At 36.2% G+C, this 17,734-nt stretch overlaps 1 protein-coding gene across 2 annotated transcripts in view; it reads left to right on the top strand.

Annotated features, from left to right (window-relative positions):
- The window catches only part of hook3 (hook microtubule-tethering protein 3), a 57,805-nt gene that overhangs the window by 11,907 nt on the left and 28,164 nt on the right, over nt 1-17,734 (top strand). For both annotated transcript variants that reach the window (XM_066710969.1, XM_066710970.1), the window contains exons 2-8: nt 10,127-10,212; nt 11,211-11,283; nt 12,190-12,240; nt 15,161-15,293; nt 15,592-15,659; nt 15,891-15,953; nt 16,527-16,610. In XM_066710969.1, coding sequence (XP_066567066.1) covers nt 10,127-10,212; nt 11,211-11,283; nt 12,190-12,240; nt 15,161-15,293; nt 15,592-15,659; nt 15,891-15,953; nt 16,527-16,610 — 558 coding nt within the window. The remainder of the gene's footprint in view (nt 1-10,126; nt 10,213-11,210; nt 11,284-12,189; nt 12,241-15,160; nt 15,294-15,591; nt 15,660-15,890; nt 15,954-16,526; nt 16,611-17,734) is intronic.

The following is a 17,734-nucleotide window of genomic DNA, read 5'->3' as shown; positions in this document are numbered from 1 at the left end:
ATTTAGCCGAGAACATTTTAGCTTGAAGCCCACCCAACGTCTAGTAGCATTTCATCAAATGAAGTTGGTGCTGTAAAAAAAAAAAACGCAAAACAAAACAAAAAAACATTCTTCACTCAGTAAGTTGAGTAAATGTATTTATTAAAAGCAAGTTCTGAACATTTCATCAGATGGACAAAAAGAACCAACACTGACACGTTTAACTGGGTTGAGTGGCTTCATGCAAATCTCACCTGTTAATAAACCAATCAAGCATTATCTGAAGTACAATCAACTGTTCCAAATGAGGGTCTGAAATGAACCTTTGAAGATTTCAAGATTGACATCAAATGTAATGCTGGCAAATTTTCATTCATATCCCGTTTCCCATGTCAGCCCATATTTTAACCAGTGTTGTCTTGTCTATAGGGCTGAAACTATATTTTCCAAGTAGAGGCTTTTACTGGCTGAGCTACTTGGGAACCCCACTGAACTGACACTCTAGTTCAGCCTAAATAGTCCTGAAAGGATTTATCATGGCTGACTGCCCAGAGTGGTACACAGCAAACAAATGAATGAAGCACCTGCTCACCAACAAAGCATTACACTATTGGCTATAAGCAGTTGCTGAAATGTTTCTCTATGTAGCCATCATTCAGCTTTTTGATATCTTTTCTCAAATATTTTTTGTTTCTTACTACAACAATTGGGATTGTAGAGGTAAAAAAAACGAATTGAGAATTATACTGATATGGTACAAAAATGTAATCGACATGTGGCATATACAGGCTTATTTAACATGGAAGAATAGCAATACATTACTGTAGTATATGAGGGAGTCTTCCCTGTGAGGCGCCTGGTAAAGATGGTTGATTTTGGTCTAGTAGTTTAGATTTTGTGTGTGATTTTGGCCTACATATGAAGTAGAGGAACCATTTATTGTAGCCAATCGGATTTCACATTGCAGGTTCCTATAGCCACAGGCACTGTTCTTGCTGTCACTGCAGCTGTTCTATGAGACACATTGATCAATTAGTCTGAATCGATGGGGTGACACAGGAAGGTAGATGTTAGTGTCTGTGTGAAATATGTGAATTACAGTGAGTGCAGGGTTTGGGTCAGGACTGTAATTGAAAAAGGGATTACAAACAGAATTGGAATGGAAAAACTGGAATTGACCCCAACCCTGAGTGAGTGAAATATGACAACAAGGAAGTACAGTTTACCATGTTTGTACAATGAAAACATCACCAGAATATGTATAACACTTTAATAGAACTGTGGTATTATTGATGTGGAGTTATTGGAAGATTCTTTGTCAAGAATATTTTAAAATAAAGTTTGTATTTATGTCCGAGAGCTTAAATAATGGATCATGATGTCTTAAAAGTATTCAGAACAGTTTAGTCTGTACATAGCATTTTTCTTTTTCCTCAACTCAATTATGTTAAAAAAACTGCTGTGCTATTTTGAATTACTTTGGGGTTTTCTGAATAATATGTCTGTTAACTCCAGACAGCAAGATTAAATCTAACCTTTGTCTTTCTAATTGTAAGATACAAACCTTTAATTCATACTGGCTTATTTATTCTACTCATAAATGTAACATCTTACAAAAACAAGCCACAGAGTAGTACAGTTTTAAGTTCTCGTTCTAAAATCAAACATTTGATTTCATCCCAGCCAAAGTTAGTAATTATTAGCGAAGTTAACAAAGTTTTCCCTTGGGAAGAACAAACCAGGTATCTGTGAAGGTAAAGTATGGCACCTATTACATGGGGAAATGTAGTGTACTCTATTTAAATGAACAAATGGGTGTAATATTTATTTTATGAAATGGTGTAGCTTGTGCATTTCAAAATGTTAGCCATGTCTTTGCACTTCTTTGTGTACCAATGCCTGGAAAACACATTGTTTAAAAATAACTAGCCAGGTGAAAAGTTGAGCTTGTTTTCTGACTGTGATTAATTGGTTGCCTCTGCACTATTGCATTGTGGTGTGCACATCAGTGAGTAGCATTTCATTAAACAGTATGGCACTGTAGCAGTTCATCACTACCACTATATAGTAACCATTGAAAATATGATGCATTAACCTTTTTCTGTATTATAACACACACAAATGATATAACCATGATTTTTAATTGGTTGAAACTCTGTTACACTTGACAAGCCTTGAAAGAATCAAAGAAAAGATGATAAAAAAATTAAATAATAGACAAAACCTGTAGCAAAAGAGGTATTTTTCAACTGCCTCCAGGCTCTTCTGGATTCCATACAAAATAAAACCACACAAATGTAATATTGCCCCTGGCCTGTTGTAGTGAAGTGCGGTTAGGCCTAATTGTTTGTTGAAACCCAGTATTTGTATTGTTTGCTTTGTTGTGGGAATTCAGGGTGTGCCCAGTTATGGTAATACACTATGCTGCAGTTTTGTTTGTAAAACCATTGTCAATTCAATTCAAGAGGTCTTGCCAGAAGGATGTTTCTCCTGTTTAACTATGAATATGAAATGTATTGCTGTTTTAAGAATACAATGTTTTACAGCTTATAGCTGCATTACATTGTTTTAAATGTGTTTTTTAGTTTGCACAGATTCATCACAGACACAGGCTGAGTTATTGTTCAACAAATTCACCTAATTTGGGATTTCAGTACCTTTACGTTCTATTTCAAAACTCTTCAATCCTCAGTCTCAAAGGAGGTTCATATAAGGTTTTCATTATTAAAAAAGTGGCTTTAGAAAAATGTGTTCAATAATACATCTGCTTTAACTGTGTGTATGGTAGTGCTTAAATTGTCATTGATTTTAAACTGTGTGGGGTTGCTTTCAATGCAGCTCAACACCATTGTATTTACGAAATGTGTTGCCTTCCTTTTATCATTACTTGCAAGTTAGGCTAAGGCTTCATGATTTTCTCACCTTTCTCTTTTCTCGGGATGAAGCTTTGAAAATTAAATTAGGCCATACTATACAGAGCACAAAGTGAGAGACATATTGGTACACATGTTTTCTAATTGCTGGATTTTACCCTGGTGCTATATTGCACTACACGCCATGTATCCCAAGAGGGAAGAGAGAGTACAGTATGCAGTTTTATTTATATCACCATATAAATCTTAGTTTGTGCCATCTCCTGTTTATAATTTGAGTAAAACTAGTATTTTTATTTTTTTAAGGGAATGTAGACCTTTTTTAGATTAACTTTTTCATTCTATGAAAGGGAACATTGGGAATGATTTTAAAAAAAAATTAATATCAACAATGTGGTGCAAGCTGTCTCGGAAGATGATTCTTTGTTCTTGTTCTTTTTGCTGTTATACATCTAAGCATTTGTATGTTTTATACAAATGTTTTTCTCTGTCAGAGAACACCTGAAACAGCCTTGCACCAAAGGGCAAGTCAGTTTCTGAAATCAAGCTCCAAACAAGTTTGACATGGTCTGGTTAAGATGCATAAAAATGCTAATTTATGCAAAACTGAACTCCAAAAACACTACTCAGTGGCTTCATTTTTGTAAGAGCTTAGAATCTTAACATTTATTAGAATAGTGGCAATAGACCTTAATTGTGTAATCAAAAATGGTCAAATATGAGCCATTTTGTGTGAAACGGGAGGGATAATTACATATGCCAAACCCTGGGCTTCACTTAAGGCTTTCTTTATTACCGCATCATGCTAGCTATCCTTTTCTACTTTATAAAACATAGTCTTTGGTGGCACTGCTCTTTCTGCATTCTCCTGACATCTGTTTGTATTCACCAGTGAGGGCATCGCCTGCCCATTTGCCAACAAATAGAATTCCCTTTTATGTGGCAACAGTCAGGTTTAGCTCTTACTATACATGACAGCTAACCCCTGTAACCAGTAATTAAATGTCAGGCTCCTCAGTTTAGCTATGTTCCACAATAACTTAAGCCCTGTTGTATAGTATTTATAATTTTTTGGTTACATTGTTTATTTACTCAGTCAGTTTAATTGCTGCTTGTTGGAATTTTTTTCATCAACCAACAGTTCATTCCAAGGGGTGATTTTATGTCATGGCAGCAGCTAAGTTAATTTTCAAACGGTTGCCCTGTCTGCCACATTTCAGATAATCTCACTAGCCCTGCAGAGTTTGTCCTTTGCCTAGCCTTTGGTGAGACGACAATCTGTCCAATAGTTTCTTAGTCCTGCCATCTACTTCCCCCTGCTGCATAACCTGGCCCTCCTCCAATTTAGGGAATAACATTTTAATCTTCATGTACCTCTGCATTACCAGCATTTCAACAAAATTGAAAACTGAAGCCATAAGCTGCTGAACACTTCAAAACAAAAACTGAGAAACTAAGAAATATGTCTATGATTTAGATTGTTATATTGAAAGATACCCTTGGATCTAAATAAACATCAGCTACCTCAGCAGGGTTTCTAATTCAGTCTAGTGGTGTTTTCTCCACTTGGCGTTTGTTTAATACACATTTGGGGATGTTTTACAGAGTGTTTTTCAAAGAGGAAGCCAGCTTATTGTAAATTGTGGAAGTTAAGGTGGCCCTCTACTCTTAAGAGAAGTGTTAGAAACCAACACATGACGTGTAGTCAATTATTTTATAATGGACAAAGGTGCCGATATGTAACCAGAGGCATTGATTGACTACAATCAGAACAAGACTTGTTTTGAGCATGTGTTGAATGGTTAGGAAATGCATAATAAAGTGACCAACAGTTGTAAGGCAGGTTGAAGTGCTATGGAGGAATCAGAATTTCCTTTTTATTTGAGGGGAGCGGGCTGCACTTGAACTATGTAACGGTTTATTGTAAATCACATTACGTAACAGCCTGAACTGTGTGCAGTCATAACTCATAGTACTGCCCTCTAGCTCTTTGCGTGGAGCAGGATTAGTGTGCTTTATGAATCTGTAGAAAGACAGCTGTTTTACCACATCTTTTCAAATGTGCTCTTCAGGGCAATTGCTGGGGCCTGTCTTTTAAAACCGATAAATCACTTTGGGGCAACGGATATAATATGGCATCTGAATATCAATGTATATATATACAATGGGATATATCCCAGCTATTGCTGTCCTGTTGTGTGCACTGTATGTATCCTTGATTGTCTACCTTATTCATATAGCTGAATTTACTGTTTCACTTTTCTACTGTGATCCCGACACACACTGATTGAAGATCAATGGGTGTGCTCTGATCTCAGTCTAGTCTGATCCTCTTGTCTCCATAATGACCCAGTTAGTCTACATTCATGAGGTAGTGCTAATACACAAAATGATTTGGGTCTCCTGCAGTGATTCCTCCAAACTCTACAGAAACTCTTGTAGCCTAATACTTGTAGCTCAAAATGTACTGTAGTGGACACCAACTCGTATAGTGGTCATGGTTCTTCTCAATTTTATTTTTGAACTTTTATCCTGACAAAGTTCTGCTCTTGGGGGAGGGGGAGGGGGGGCAGTGATACTCAAGGAGATTTCAGAAAGGGAATTGTTTGAGCAATGCCTTTAATTGAGAAATGGAAATCTGGGACAGTGTTACTAGAGTAACTGTATTGCCTAGGGAATCACTGGAAAACCGCTCTTTGCAGAGGAAATGTAAATTTGTGCAGATTCACAAAATGAAAAACAACAGTTTGCTAAATAATTGGAAGCCCCAGTAACTATAAAAACTATACAAAAATATATTTGACTATGAAAATGTGCTATGTGCTTTAGGAAATCCAATTTATTTCCATGTCCTGATGAAGGAACTATAATCTTGAATTTTCACAGGTTCATCTTCCTGTAGAAGAGAACAAATCTCAAAATTTCAAAAATAAAGAATGACAAATTCATACATTAGTTGATTTTCAAAAGAATAACTGCACCTAGCCCAAAACAAACTATGAATAAATTAAAGGTATAATATGCTGACTTTAAAATGGTAAGCTGAAAGTTATTAGGCCGTGGGGCAGAATTGATGTAAGAAATTGCATATGCTTATTAAAAAAACAATTTTTCAAAAGCAGAATTAACATCTGTAGTATTGACGCATGCTAAATTCACTTTACTAGATTTTGGCTTTTGCTATCTCCAGTTTTTTTCTATTTAGTTGAATTATTATTATTATTATGTGGAATTTTCCATAATACTCCAAAGAATGTGAATAAATATAACTAAATAAAATAGTTTATTTTATTTAGGACTGCTTGGAAACCAAAACGTCCCCTTACTTTCAATATAGGGACACAAACAACTACATAATCACTGTACTGTAGCAGAATCTGAGAATTTGTCAAGGTTAGGCTAGTATCAGAAAATGTGTGTAGCAGAGAAAGCAGACCACGGGCTGTTCTCCAAGCCCATCAGTGATATGCTTGAGATCTTTGATACAAGAAAGTTAGAGAAGAACTGAGATTAGAACAGGGGAGTTTAGCAAGACTTTGGATAGGAGTAGCATCATACTTTACAAGATATACAGGCCTATCTTGTTGTGTGGTATTGTTCTGATCACAGGGATGTATTGAATATAAAAAATAAAAACGGATAACGTGCCCTTTTCATGAACCAATAGATCAGGAACCCCTGACCCCTATCTATAGTGCAAGAGAAGCATCATGTATGAAATGTAGTAATAATTGATCGATTGTTCCTACCAACAGTAATGTCCTTTGAACTGTATTAGCCTACATTTTTGAAGAATGTCTAAAAAATAATCATGATTGATACAAATTATTGATAGATTACTGTAAAATCTAAGATTGTAATAAAACTGGAATTTATGTATATCCAACTTGTTCTGTTATTCATCTGACACTTTAAGGATTCTGTTCCCAAACAACATCAGACTTTAATTTCTCTCCCCACCCTATCCATGTGTTTAAGATTAATTAAAACCTTGTCTAGACAATTCTTTGAACTGTCAGGTATTTTTTCATGGAACAGTTTGCTTATGGAACCATATTACTGGCTGTTCAGAAGCTTAAGTTACACAATTGGAATGGTTCTCATGATGTTTATCCCAAATGCAGTATAGCGTAAATAGTTTTTCTTCCCCTTGAAGGTGGCATATTGTACTTTCAGGTAAATATTTTAAACAATAGTAGCAACCCTGGTAGATGTATTAGAAGTTGCTCAAAATGGTCTACTTGTTTTTAATAATTTTCCATTGCATCTTAATTCAGTTATCAGTTTTTGATTCAAAATCAAATGTGATCAGTGTTAAGTGAAATAATGTGAACTTGTTTTGATCTGTGAGTAGTAAGTCTGCTTTGGTAGCCTGAGAAAATCAGAGATGCTCATACTATTTCACATCAGGCCTGCATTGAAACATAATATTGAGTCTGCTCTCAAGCACATGTCTGAAGATCAGTGTAAGGGATCTCGATTACAAACTTTCTAAATATATTTTGTATGACAGCAGCAAAGTTACATAATGGCCATGTGTCTGCAAGTACAAGATGGGTCTTTGTGAAACCGCAAAATATGTAAGAAGGTCAGAGTCATAAGGGATTTGGGAGGGACCTTTTCCATGCTTTTTCTTATGCAATATCATCAGCATTCAGAGACAGACTGATGACTGTTCAGTAAGCAAATAACTCCCTTTCATACAATTAGGGTACCTTTTAATTCCAGTTAATCTAATTATGTATGAATGCCAGTTTATTGTATTTATTTAAATTTAAATATGCTTTGGTAGTCAGCTTTTACAACATGTGGATGAGTATACAGTGAGGGGAAAAAAGTATTTGATCCCCTGCTGATTTTCTACGTTTGCCCACTGACAAAGAAATGATCAGTCTATTATTTTAATGGTAGGTGTATTTTAACAGTGAGAGACAGAATAACAACAAAAAAATTCCAGAAAAACGCATTTCAAAAAAGTTATACATTGATTTGCATGTTAATGAGGGAAATAAGTATTTGACCCCTTCGACTTAGTACTTGTTGGCAATCACAGAGGTCAGACGTTTCTTGTAGTTGGCCACCAGGTTTGCACACATCTCAGGAGGGATTTTGTCCCACTCCTCTTTGCAGATCCTCTCCAAGTCATTAAGGTTTCGAGGCTGACATTTGGCAACTCGAACCTTCAGCTCCCTCCACAGATTTTCTATGGGATTAAGGTCTGGAGGCTGGCTAGGCCACTCCAGGACCTTAATGTGCTTCTTCTTGAGCCACTCCTTTGTTGCCTTGGCTGTGTGTTTTGGGTCATTGTCATGCTGGAATACCCATCCACGACCTATTTTCAATGCCCTGGCTGAGGGAAGGAGGTTCTCCCCCAAGATTTGACGGTACATGGCCCCGTCCATCATCCCTTTGATGCGGTGCAGTTGTCCTGTCCCCTTAGCAGAAAAACACCCGCAAAGCATAATGTTTCCACCTCCATGTTTGACGGTGGGGATGGTGTTCTTGGGGTCATTCCTCCTCCTCCAAACACGGTGAGTTGAGTTGATGCCAAAGAGCTCGATTTTGGTCTCATCTGACCACAACACTTTCACCCAGTTCTCCTCTGAATCATTCAGATGTTCATTGGCAAACTTCAGACGGGCCTGTACATGTGCTTTCTTGAGCAGGTGGACCTTGCAGGCGCTGCAGGATTTCAGTCCTTCACAGCGTAGTGTGTTACCAATTGTTTTCTTGATGACTATGGTCCCAGCTGCCTTGAGATCATTAACAAGATCCTCCCGTGTAGTTCTGGGCTGATTCCTCACCGTTCTCATGATCATTGAAACTCCATGAGGTGAGATCTTGCATGGAACCCCAGACCGAGGGAGACTGACAGTTATTTTGTGTTTCTTCCATTTGCGAATAATCGCACCAACTGTTGTCACCTTCTCACCAAGCTGCTTGGCGATGGTCTTGTAGCCCATTGCAGCCTTGTGTAGGTCTACAATCTTGTCCCTGACATCCTTGGACAGCTCTTTGGTCTTGGCCATGGTGGAGAGTTTGGAATCTGATTGATTGATTGCTTCTGTGGACAGGTGTCTTTTATACAGGTAACGAGCTGAGATTAGGAGCACTGCCTTTAAGAGAGTGCTCCTAATCTCAGCTCATTACCTGTATAAAAGACACCTGGGAGCCAGAAATCTTGCTGACTGATAGGGGATCAAATACTTATTTCCCTCATTAACATGCAAATCAATGTATAACTTTTTTGAAATGCATTTTTCTGGATTTTATTGTTGTTGTTATTCTGTCTCTCACTGTTAAAATACACCTACTATTAAAATTATAGACTGATCATTTCTTTGTCAGTGGGCAAACATACAAAATCAGCAGGGGATCAAATACTTTTTTCCCTCACTGTAGTTCTTGTATGTAAAGTTATTCTGTACATTTTGCTGTAGACAGACTACAAAATAATGTGTTTCAATCTGAGCCAGATTGCATAACAGAAGTCAAATTACTTCTTAAGTGTGTCTAATTGTTCTGTACAAGAGTTTCCGTTGAATCTCGGTATCTCAGGCCTGTAATCAGGCCCTTAGGGAATGATGAAGTCGCTGTGCTTTTAACAAATCTCCATTATTTCCTGGGTAAGGAAATTCACAACTTTCATATTGTACTGTACTGGGTGGTCCAGAAAGGCCTGGATCTAATCATGGGCCTTTTGTACTGAATTACTAGACACTTGGGAAGAGTTTTTTTTTTTTTAAGCTGGGTGCCCTTTAAAAAGCAAAATAAGAAAATGTAGTCCTTTTATTTACAGTAATACCGAAAACTGAACACCCAATATTCAAAATTCAATTGTCTCTGAAGTGAGTGTTACTTAATAGTGGAGGGAGTGAAAGTCTTCACAAAGCCAGGCAAAATTAAATTAAACCAAAGACACCTAATTGTGTATTTATGTATGAGATTATATTTAATCAGTAGTCATGTGCTTTACAACACAATTTGAAAGGGTACTTAAAAATAAATACAAATCTAAGCAACTGAATGCATTCATATTTTCATTATTTTCTTTTTTCTTCTCTATTTTCAGCCTGAACCCAATAGAGGGTTTTAGTCTAAATAGACAGTTTTTGTTACAGTTACTGAGCTATATAAAAAAAATATATACAATGAATTAGGAAAAGAAAAATGCAGTGAAGCTGGCAAATATTTTAGGCTGCTTATGTAAGAATTTGTGTTTATCTTGGAAAAAAAAATATTAATCTATTTGATATTTGTTTGTATCCTTTCAGATACAGACGTTTGGAGTGGAGGCACCATGTAAAACGGTAGAAGATCTAACAAGTGGAGTAGTAATGGCTCAAGTTCTTCAAAAAATGTGAGTGCCTTCTATGACCACTTTGAGATGACTAAGAATATAAGTCTATAGCCCTGATGTGGGTTTTATTTTCTATTGTATTTTAATTTAATTTCAACAGGATCACCTTTTATCAAGAGTAAGACTATTTAAGATATTTTATTTTTTATTTTACTTTGTATTTCACAATGACTGTATCTGATCTGCACAATTCTTTATCACAGTTTGTTTAAATTCATTTGCAATGTTGACCTACAAAAAGACTAATGAAAGGCAATAACGGAAGTAAATAACCATTACACTGCCTTGAGGATATTAATCTATTTGCCTGGAAATTCATAAGAGTTGAGAAGGCTTTTTATCAGAAGTTTCTGCCCAGCTAGTTAATATAAGTCTGGAGTCAACATAAAAAATGAAAATAGCATGGTCTTTTCATCAAAGATGCAGTTTCTTCCTTTATCTATATACTGTCCCAATATACATTTCTCCCTAGTTTCATGGATGACTGGTTGTCTCTGGTTGTGTGGCATTCCATGTGACACAATGTATTTATTGAAGGCATGAGATCTCTTTAAAACTTAAAAAAAAATAATCATATTTTAATGCCTGCTTCTCTGGTTTTCTCTGAATAAGCGTTTAATCCTGATGGGTGCTTGTCTTTGTTCTCGTGTTTTTTTTGGGAGGTGGGGTGGTGGTTGTGCAAGAAATATTCAAGTGTTGTTTTGCTGCCATATCATTTTAGTTGACATTAAATAAATGTGTGGCTCATACTGTTTTAAATACAGCCCTGGTAGACATTAAGAGACCACTTAACATTGATAGAACTTGGAGTGGTCTCAATTTTTTCCAGAGCTGTATACTACTGCCCTATTTTATACGTAGGATACATGTTGCAGATATTTTCTCCTCATAAGATAATTATTGTAATTTGTTCCCTGTTTTAGTAGTAGTGTCTTATACACTGTACTTTGAAATTATTTTGTTGCAAATTTTCTACATTAACTGTTTTTGTTTTTCAGAGATATTTCATATTTTAATGACAACTGGATAAGCCGGATAAAAACTGAAGTGGGTGATAATTGGAGACTAAAGGTAATGTGAAATTTAACTTTTTATGTATTGCAGTATTGTTTCATGAACATTAAAGATACATATTTTAAGAGCAGTGTGTTAAGGTGTATAACTTCAAGAGTTCATTTCAGTATAACACATTTATTCCAGCCTTTTGTGTGTTGTGCAGAACCAACACTGAAATTGTCCTAGTTTTCTTCCCCTTGAAGCCAGTGGTAACTCAAATGCTTTGTCTCTGAGAGAAAGAGTTTCAACATTAAATGATTCTTTGTTGATAAGGTTGGTGCAGAGAGGGAAACTGATGCAGGATTTGCTTTGTTTGAAATGAGGAGCCTAACAATGGTATTACCCCCTGTGTTCACTATATTCTCTTAGCAAGTGTATTGTATGATGAAGAAGCCTCTTCAAAAGTATAATCTGTATACGTTAATAGACTTATTTTCTGATATTTTTTCTGTCCATTATATGTACTTCCTGTCAGAGTATATCTCAGTTTAAAAATCTGCATTTAAAAGGCACTACAGAGGTCTGAATGTTTTGGCAATACATTTATACAATCCATCATTACAGATAGTTTACCTTTGTACTTGGACTGCAGAAATGTTTTGGTATTCCTCCTTTTGCTTCAGAACAGTATTGCTTTTAACACATAGGACTTCTTAAAATTAAGAATCAATATTAATCCACCCATAAACTATCAAGTATTTTCTTATTTGTTCTTACAAGCAGTGGTGTTTCATTGAATGTTTTGAAATATCAGATATCTGCTAAAACCCTCCTGACTAAATTCTGTAAGAGACCTTTTTTGTCTTTTTGATGTAGCCCAGACATATTGATTGCCCTTCTCCTTTGAACTATTAAGGTTATTCCAGGGGAGATGAACACACTTATGCTCTGATGGATCCTCTGAATGCTTTTCTCTTGTAGGTCAGCAATTTAAAGAAAATTTTGAAAGGCATTTTGGATTACAACCATGAGGTAAGAACTATTTCTGCATTCTTAAAGTAAAAACTGAAGCAAATACAGAGTCCATACATAGGGGTATCAAAAATGTTCGCGCCGTGAATGCGAATAGATATCGCACTGCTAAACTTTCGTGGTATTAAATCTAACAGGGAATAAAACCCAACTTTCACACAGCCGCTACTAGAAATCTACACAACTGTACTCAGTTGCGCTTTCATGTTTAGTTATATGCTACATTCTTCTAATTTTTAATGTAATTCCCATGATGTACAGCTGTGTAGTTTGCTGTTAGCGGCTGTGTGAAAGTACTATACAGTGGGAGTGGTTCCATTTTCACTTTATTAAATCAAGAAAACAACCTGAAAATGCTCTTGCAGCTCCTCTAGTTTTGGACAACTTCAAAGTGTAAAGAAAGCCCGTTTGGCACAGGTTTGCACAGGCGCTGCCCCACGGTTTTATTCATGCACCTCCGTGGCTCTGTGTGTTCAGTGGAAATAACTGCTTATTGCTACAGTGATACAGGTGTATAGTGTGGGTAACAAATGACATGTTGCGCCCAATGTTGCCTATTGTGCATGCACAGAGAGAAAATATGTTATTGAATGTCATTTTATATTATGTTTTGTTCAGCAATGTGTCAGTGTTCGTTTTGGGATATGTTTTTTACCTATTTCTTCATGACTTATTTGTTTAATTCACTCGTTCGTTTATTCTGCTGTTGCTTTGTTCGTTGTTCTTGAAAACTGTTTAAAAATGGTTACCTTCTTAACACATCTTTCCTGGGAGTAGTACCTACTATCGAGTAAACCTTAAACCACTCATACTCATTACAAAGTTATGTATATTCAGCCTATATTCCAAATAAGGCTCAGGGGGTTGTTTCCATGCATGATACATTTGGCATTAGTTTAAAGTTTTACATGTAACACCAGTGAGAAACCGCTTATTTTTGATGGGTATATCCAACAGAAGGGCAAATGTAATGCCGACTAGTATCCATTTATATTAGGTTAGCATACATATTATTGTGAACTGCTGTAATGCGGATATTACGAGTGTTCACTGTCACTCACATTCAAATACAGACTAGAAATCCGTTTAAGTATACTTTCTTACAGTGTATCTGTACCCTAGAAGCCCATGCAGTAACGCACTCACCGCAGATTTAATGTGTATCTAATGTAAGCATTTTTTAATCGAAATTTTGGACATATGAGGTTTTCAATAATTCATGCATGTCTCTCTATGGACTGAACGCAACTTTTAAGAGACGAACACTGCATCGAGTGACACTTCTGTCAAAGCGGCTTTAGCATAAACGTACAGTATAATTAAAATTATTAATAATTACACAAATAGGTAAAGCATAGAGATGTCTGGATGATATTTATGGAGTGTGTACAGGCATATATAGTTGTGTAACTTGCAAGCCAAAACACCCAGAGTATGAGGTTTGTGCACTGCACATTGGGTGGATTAAATAAATACATAAATAATCCATTAAAGGCAAACTTGCACAACGTATCAGATTTACATTTAGGATTGGAAACAAATATAATCTTATAAAAATAATCTGAACAGATAATCTTCTAGGGGGTGGTCAACGTTTTGCCTTTATCCCAGACACATTATACAGTTGCGACTTATTTTTAGTTGCTAGTTTCTTCCAATGATAAATGTAACTACTATTTACTATTTATCTAAATAAATACATTCACGTTGTCACAACGTGTAGGCTTGTAGTTTTGTGTCAGCAGGTGATTAATGCTGTGGATTCACAAAACATAGCGCCAGATTGCTGTGTTTATCTGCTTTCTTGACCAATCGCTGCTTCTCGCAAGACCATCTTGCTCTTCCTCCCTCCAGTTTCTCTTCAATTTCAGACAGTGATTGGCTCGAGGTGTCTCTCGCGCTGCCCGCCCATCTTGGGAGCCACGCCAGCAAAACATGTGTCCACGTTGTACGCAGGTCCTCATATTTTAGATTTAATTCAGTGAGGAGCTGAGCTACGAGATTCCCTTATGTAACTCTTCTGCAACTTTTCGCATTTGCATCTTTGATTTTGATCCTACCCATAGTCTGAAGAGAGAAGTAAATGTCACAAATCACAATAGTGTTGTCTGTTATATTTTACAGTGTGTTGTATTCCATACTTAATAATACAATAATGTGGCATGATCATCAATGGTATTTCCCCAGTAAAATTAAGAGTTAATCAGTCAATCTCCCCTACGTAAACATACTTCTATAAAAAAAAAAAATTGGACACTTGACGCCTCTGTAAACTGTAAAAGTGTAGACCTCACCTTAACCCTGTATTATCAGATTAAATGCTTTCCATATGCCATTGACCGAAATGGGGGGGGGGAATGTGCAAACATTTAGTAGTAACCCAATGATAAAGTGACCTTAGTGTCTCCTCATAGTATTGCAACATGTGCAATTACAGCATATAATTGATTAATAAAATATTTTAGACTTCAGATGTTAATCTTAAAATGTCCAATCAATTGCTATCTTACATTTACCTTACAACCCAGTTCAAGTAATTTAAAACTCAAAGGGTTTCTGCACTTCATGTGCTAATGACTTGAGTTCATTGTTAAAGGTATTGATTATTATTACCTATTATGTTGTTGTTGTTGTTGTTATTTGACAGACACTTGTAACCAATGGCCGATTAATTCAAAACTTTCACCCACCTGCTAATACAAAACTCCAAACCTGTACATCATAGCGGTTACATTTATGATTTAGTAGCATTTTACAAAAAATGAAGCCGCAACTTTAGTACGGTTTTGTAGTTTTGGTTTAATCCCAGCCCAAATCTACTTTGGTACCAGTTTGTACACCTAAGTGAAAATGTCACTTTCACGCAAGGACCTACAGACCCCTAACCTGTACCATACATGGCTGCCCTCTGTGCCCTCAGGTGCTTGGCCAGCAGATCAATGACTTCACTCTCCCGGACGTGATCCTGATTGGAGAGCACTCGGATGCTGCAGAGCTCGGTCGAATGCTGCAGCTCATCCTCGGCTGCGCGGTCAACTGTGAGCAGAAACAAGGTGAGGGTGCCCCTCTCATAGGCCAAGTACTGCAAATGTAAAATAGTTTGGTAGGCTTATATTTTGAATTGCTGATTCTGTGTGATAAGCAATATTTATCTTGTCAGTTGCAGTGGTTCTGTGTCTTGGGTGCATCAAAGTGTTTTTTGCCAATCACTTGAATCATTACAGGTACAAATAAAGTATACATCGAAGCTCAGAATTATGATTTCATTGAACACCCAAAGCTTCTCTACCTTGTGTTATTTTACATTTAATAGTTACTGATTTTTGTTTTGTGTGCCTTTGTGCTTCCTAGAATACATACAAACCATAATGGTGATGGAGGAGTCTGTACAACATGTTGTCATGACAGCAATACAGGAGGTAAATGTCTATTTTTATTTTTACTAAATGGATGATTGTCATTTTTTTTTTTCTGAACTTCATTTAGTAGTATACTTTTGTCACTCAAAGATGTATTTGTGCTTCTCTACTTAAAATTGAGTTGTTTAGTGTGATACGAATGGTAATGACTGAAAAACAAATTACCTGAATAACATGTCAGACTTTTTAAATTATTATTATGTGTTTTAACTATTTGCAATTCTCTTTCAGCTGATGAGCAAAGAGACCCCAGTTACTGCAGGAAATGACACTTACGTTGATCTGGACAGACAGGTACACGTTTGCTATAGACTATATGTCAGTTAACTGGACTTGTTATAAATCTATACAGACTGCATTCCTTCATTATGGTAATATATAAAGAGCACAATTCTTTCAACCTACACAATAACAAAAGTAACTCAGTTTCCAAGAGTATTTCAGTTTCCCCCAGAAATAGCATGTAATTGTTTCTACATTTATTTTCATTCAATTGTCGTTTTGACTTTTTCTAAATAGCTTGTCTTTCCCATCTGTTTTTCCAACTTAAAGAAATACTTGATGTAATATTATGTTTACTTTCCATTTCAATGAGCTCTGTTGAGCTTGTTGATTCAGTTCTGTATGCATTGTAACTTAAAAGCATACAAAACTACATAAAAACTGTTCTCTGTATCCTCGGAATGTGTGTCTCCCTACATAACCCTCTTTTCTGCTTTGTACAAGACTATTACCTGTAGATGGCAAACATGAACCATTTGCTGAACTGGTACCCAACAAAATGCTTAACTGAAAATCACAACCTTTTTAAGCATACAGTATATGTACAGTATACACATTTATTATTTTTCCTTTTATGCTTCTTAGCTCAAGAAAACTGTGGAGGAGCTCAGTGATGCTTTGGCTGCTAAAGAAGAAATCGCTCAAAGATGTCATGAGTTGGACATGCAGGTGGGGCTGGATGTACCGTGGCGACAGGGTCATTTTAACAGTGACTTTTATGGAGCTATATTGAAAGTTTATGCTTACTTTATGATAAATACTGGACCTAACCTGCATTTAATATAATTGAATGTAGTAGGTTATTTATATTGATGTGCTTTATGTATGTGTATACATTGTATTAGTTAATGTAATTATCCAAGTTAAAATTGAACATACTTGTTCTGCCTTTTTTCCTTATGTTCTGGAATCATAATTTTTTTTTTTGTATGCTTTCGATTACGTATCATTTCCATGTTGTTTATAGGGTTTCCACGCATCCCAGAAAAGCTCTAATCCTGACGACCATCATTAATGCTGATTTAATAAAAGATTGCCAAATGTAGCATGAATAAGTTAAATATATTTTAGGAACCTAATAATTTATCTTCTACTTCCAGTGTAGGTGCTTCTGTGAAAGAATTATCAAAGAGCTGAAATAAGTCCTATTTTAATAAAAACCACAGAAGCTGCACTCTCTGATATTATACGAGCAAAGAATCTCTGTAGGTTGTAGCTCAATTCAAGACCAGTAAGGGGCTCCAAGGCATAATATGAAGGTTTAGGAATATCAGATCTAGGAGGTGTTATTGCTGTGTATATGGGTAGTCCCAGTGCCCTGGCACTTAATGAGGGTTACCCTACTACAGAGGCTGCCACCCTTAGATAAGATGACTAAACTATAATCCTGTGAATTGTATGCCTCTTTACGTGTATCTCAAGGTTGTTTTACCATAAAGAACAGGGATGTCTTGGTCAAATCTTTTTGAAATTCCATTAAGTCACTACTGCTTAATCCCCAAGTTAGCAAAGCAAATAGGGAACTGCTCCCACGTGATCTTTCTAGATTTAAGTAAGAGGACTGGATTGAAGAAAACTTTCTGGCAGTGTAACTTCGCTGAACTGTTCTCTAAACGCAGCATTCAAATGTATGCATTATAGTAATGCTAGAGGCATGGACATGTATATAGCAGATGGCTAGTCTTTTATCTGAAAATCTTTGTTCAAGGGTTTCCCATAATAAAGTTAACTTTAGTGACCAGTATTTGATCACATATAGGTTTTTCAAGATGTCGTGGAATCCCTGCTATTTC

This window comes from Amia ocellicauda, chromosome 8, assembly GCF_036373705.1.
Source record: "Amia ocellicauda isolate fAmiCal2 chromosome 8, fAmiCal2.hap1, whole genome shotgun sequence".
Taxonomy (NCBI): Eukaryota; Metazoa; Chordata; class Actinopteri; order Amiiformes; family Amiidae; genus Amia; species Amia ocellicauda.
The sequence above is the reverse complement of the archived record's forward strand: the minus strand, read 5'-3'. Positions and strand labels throughout refer to the sequence as shown.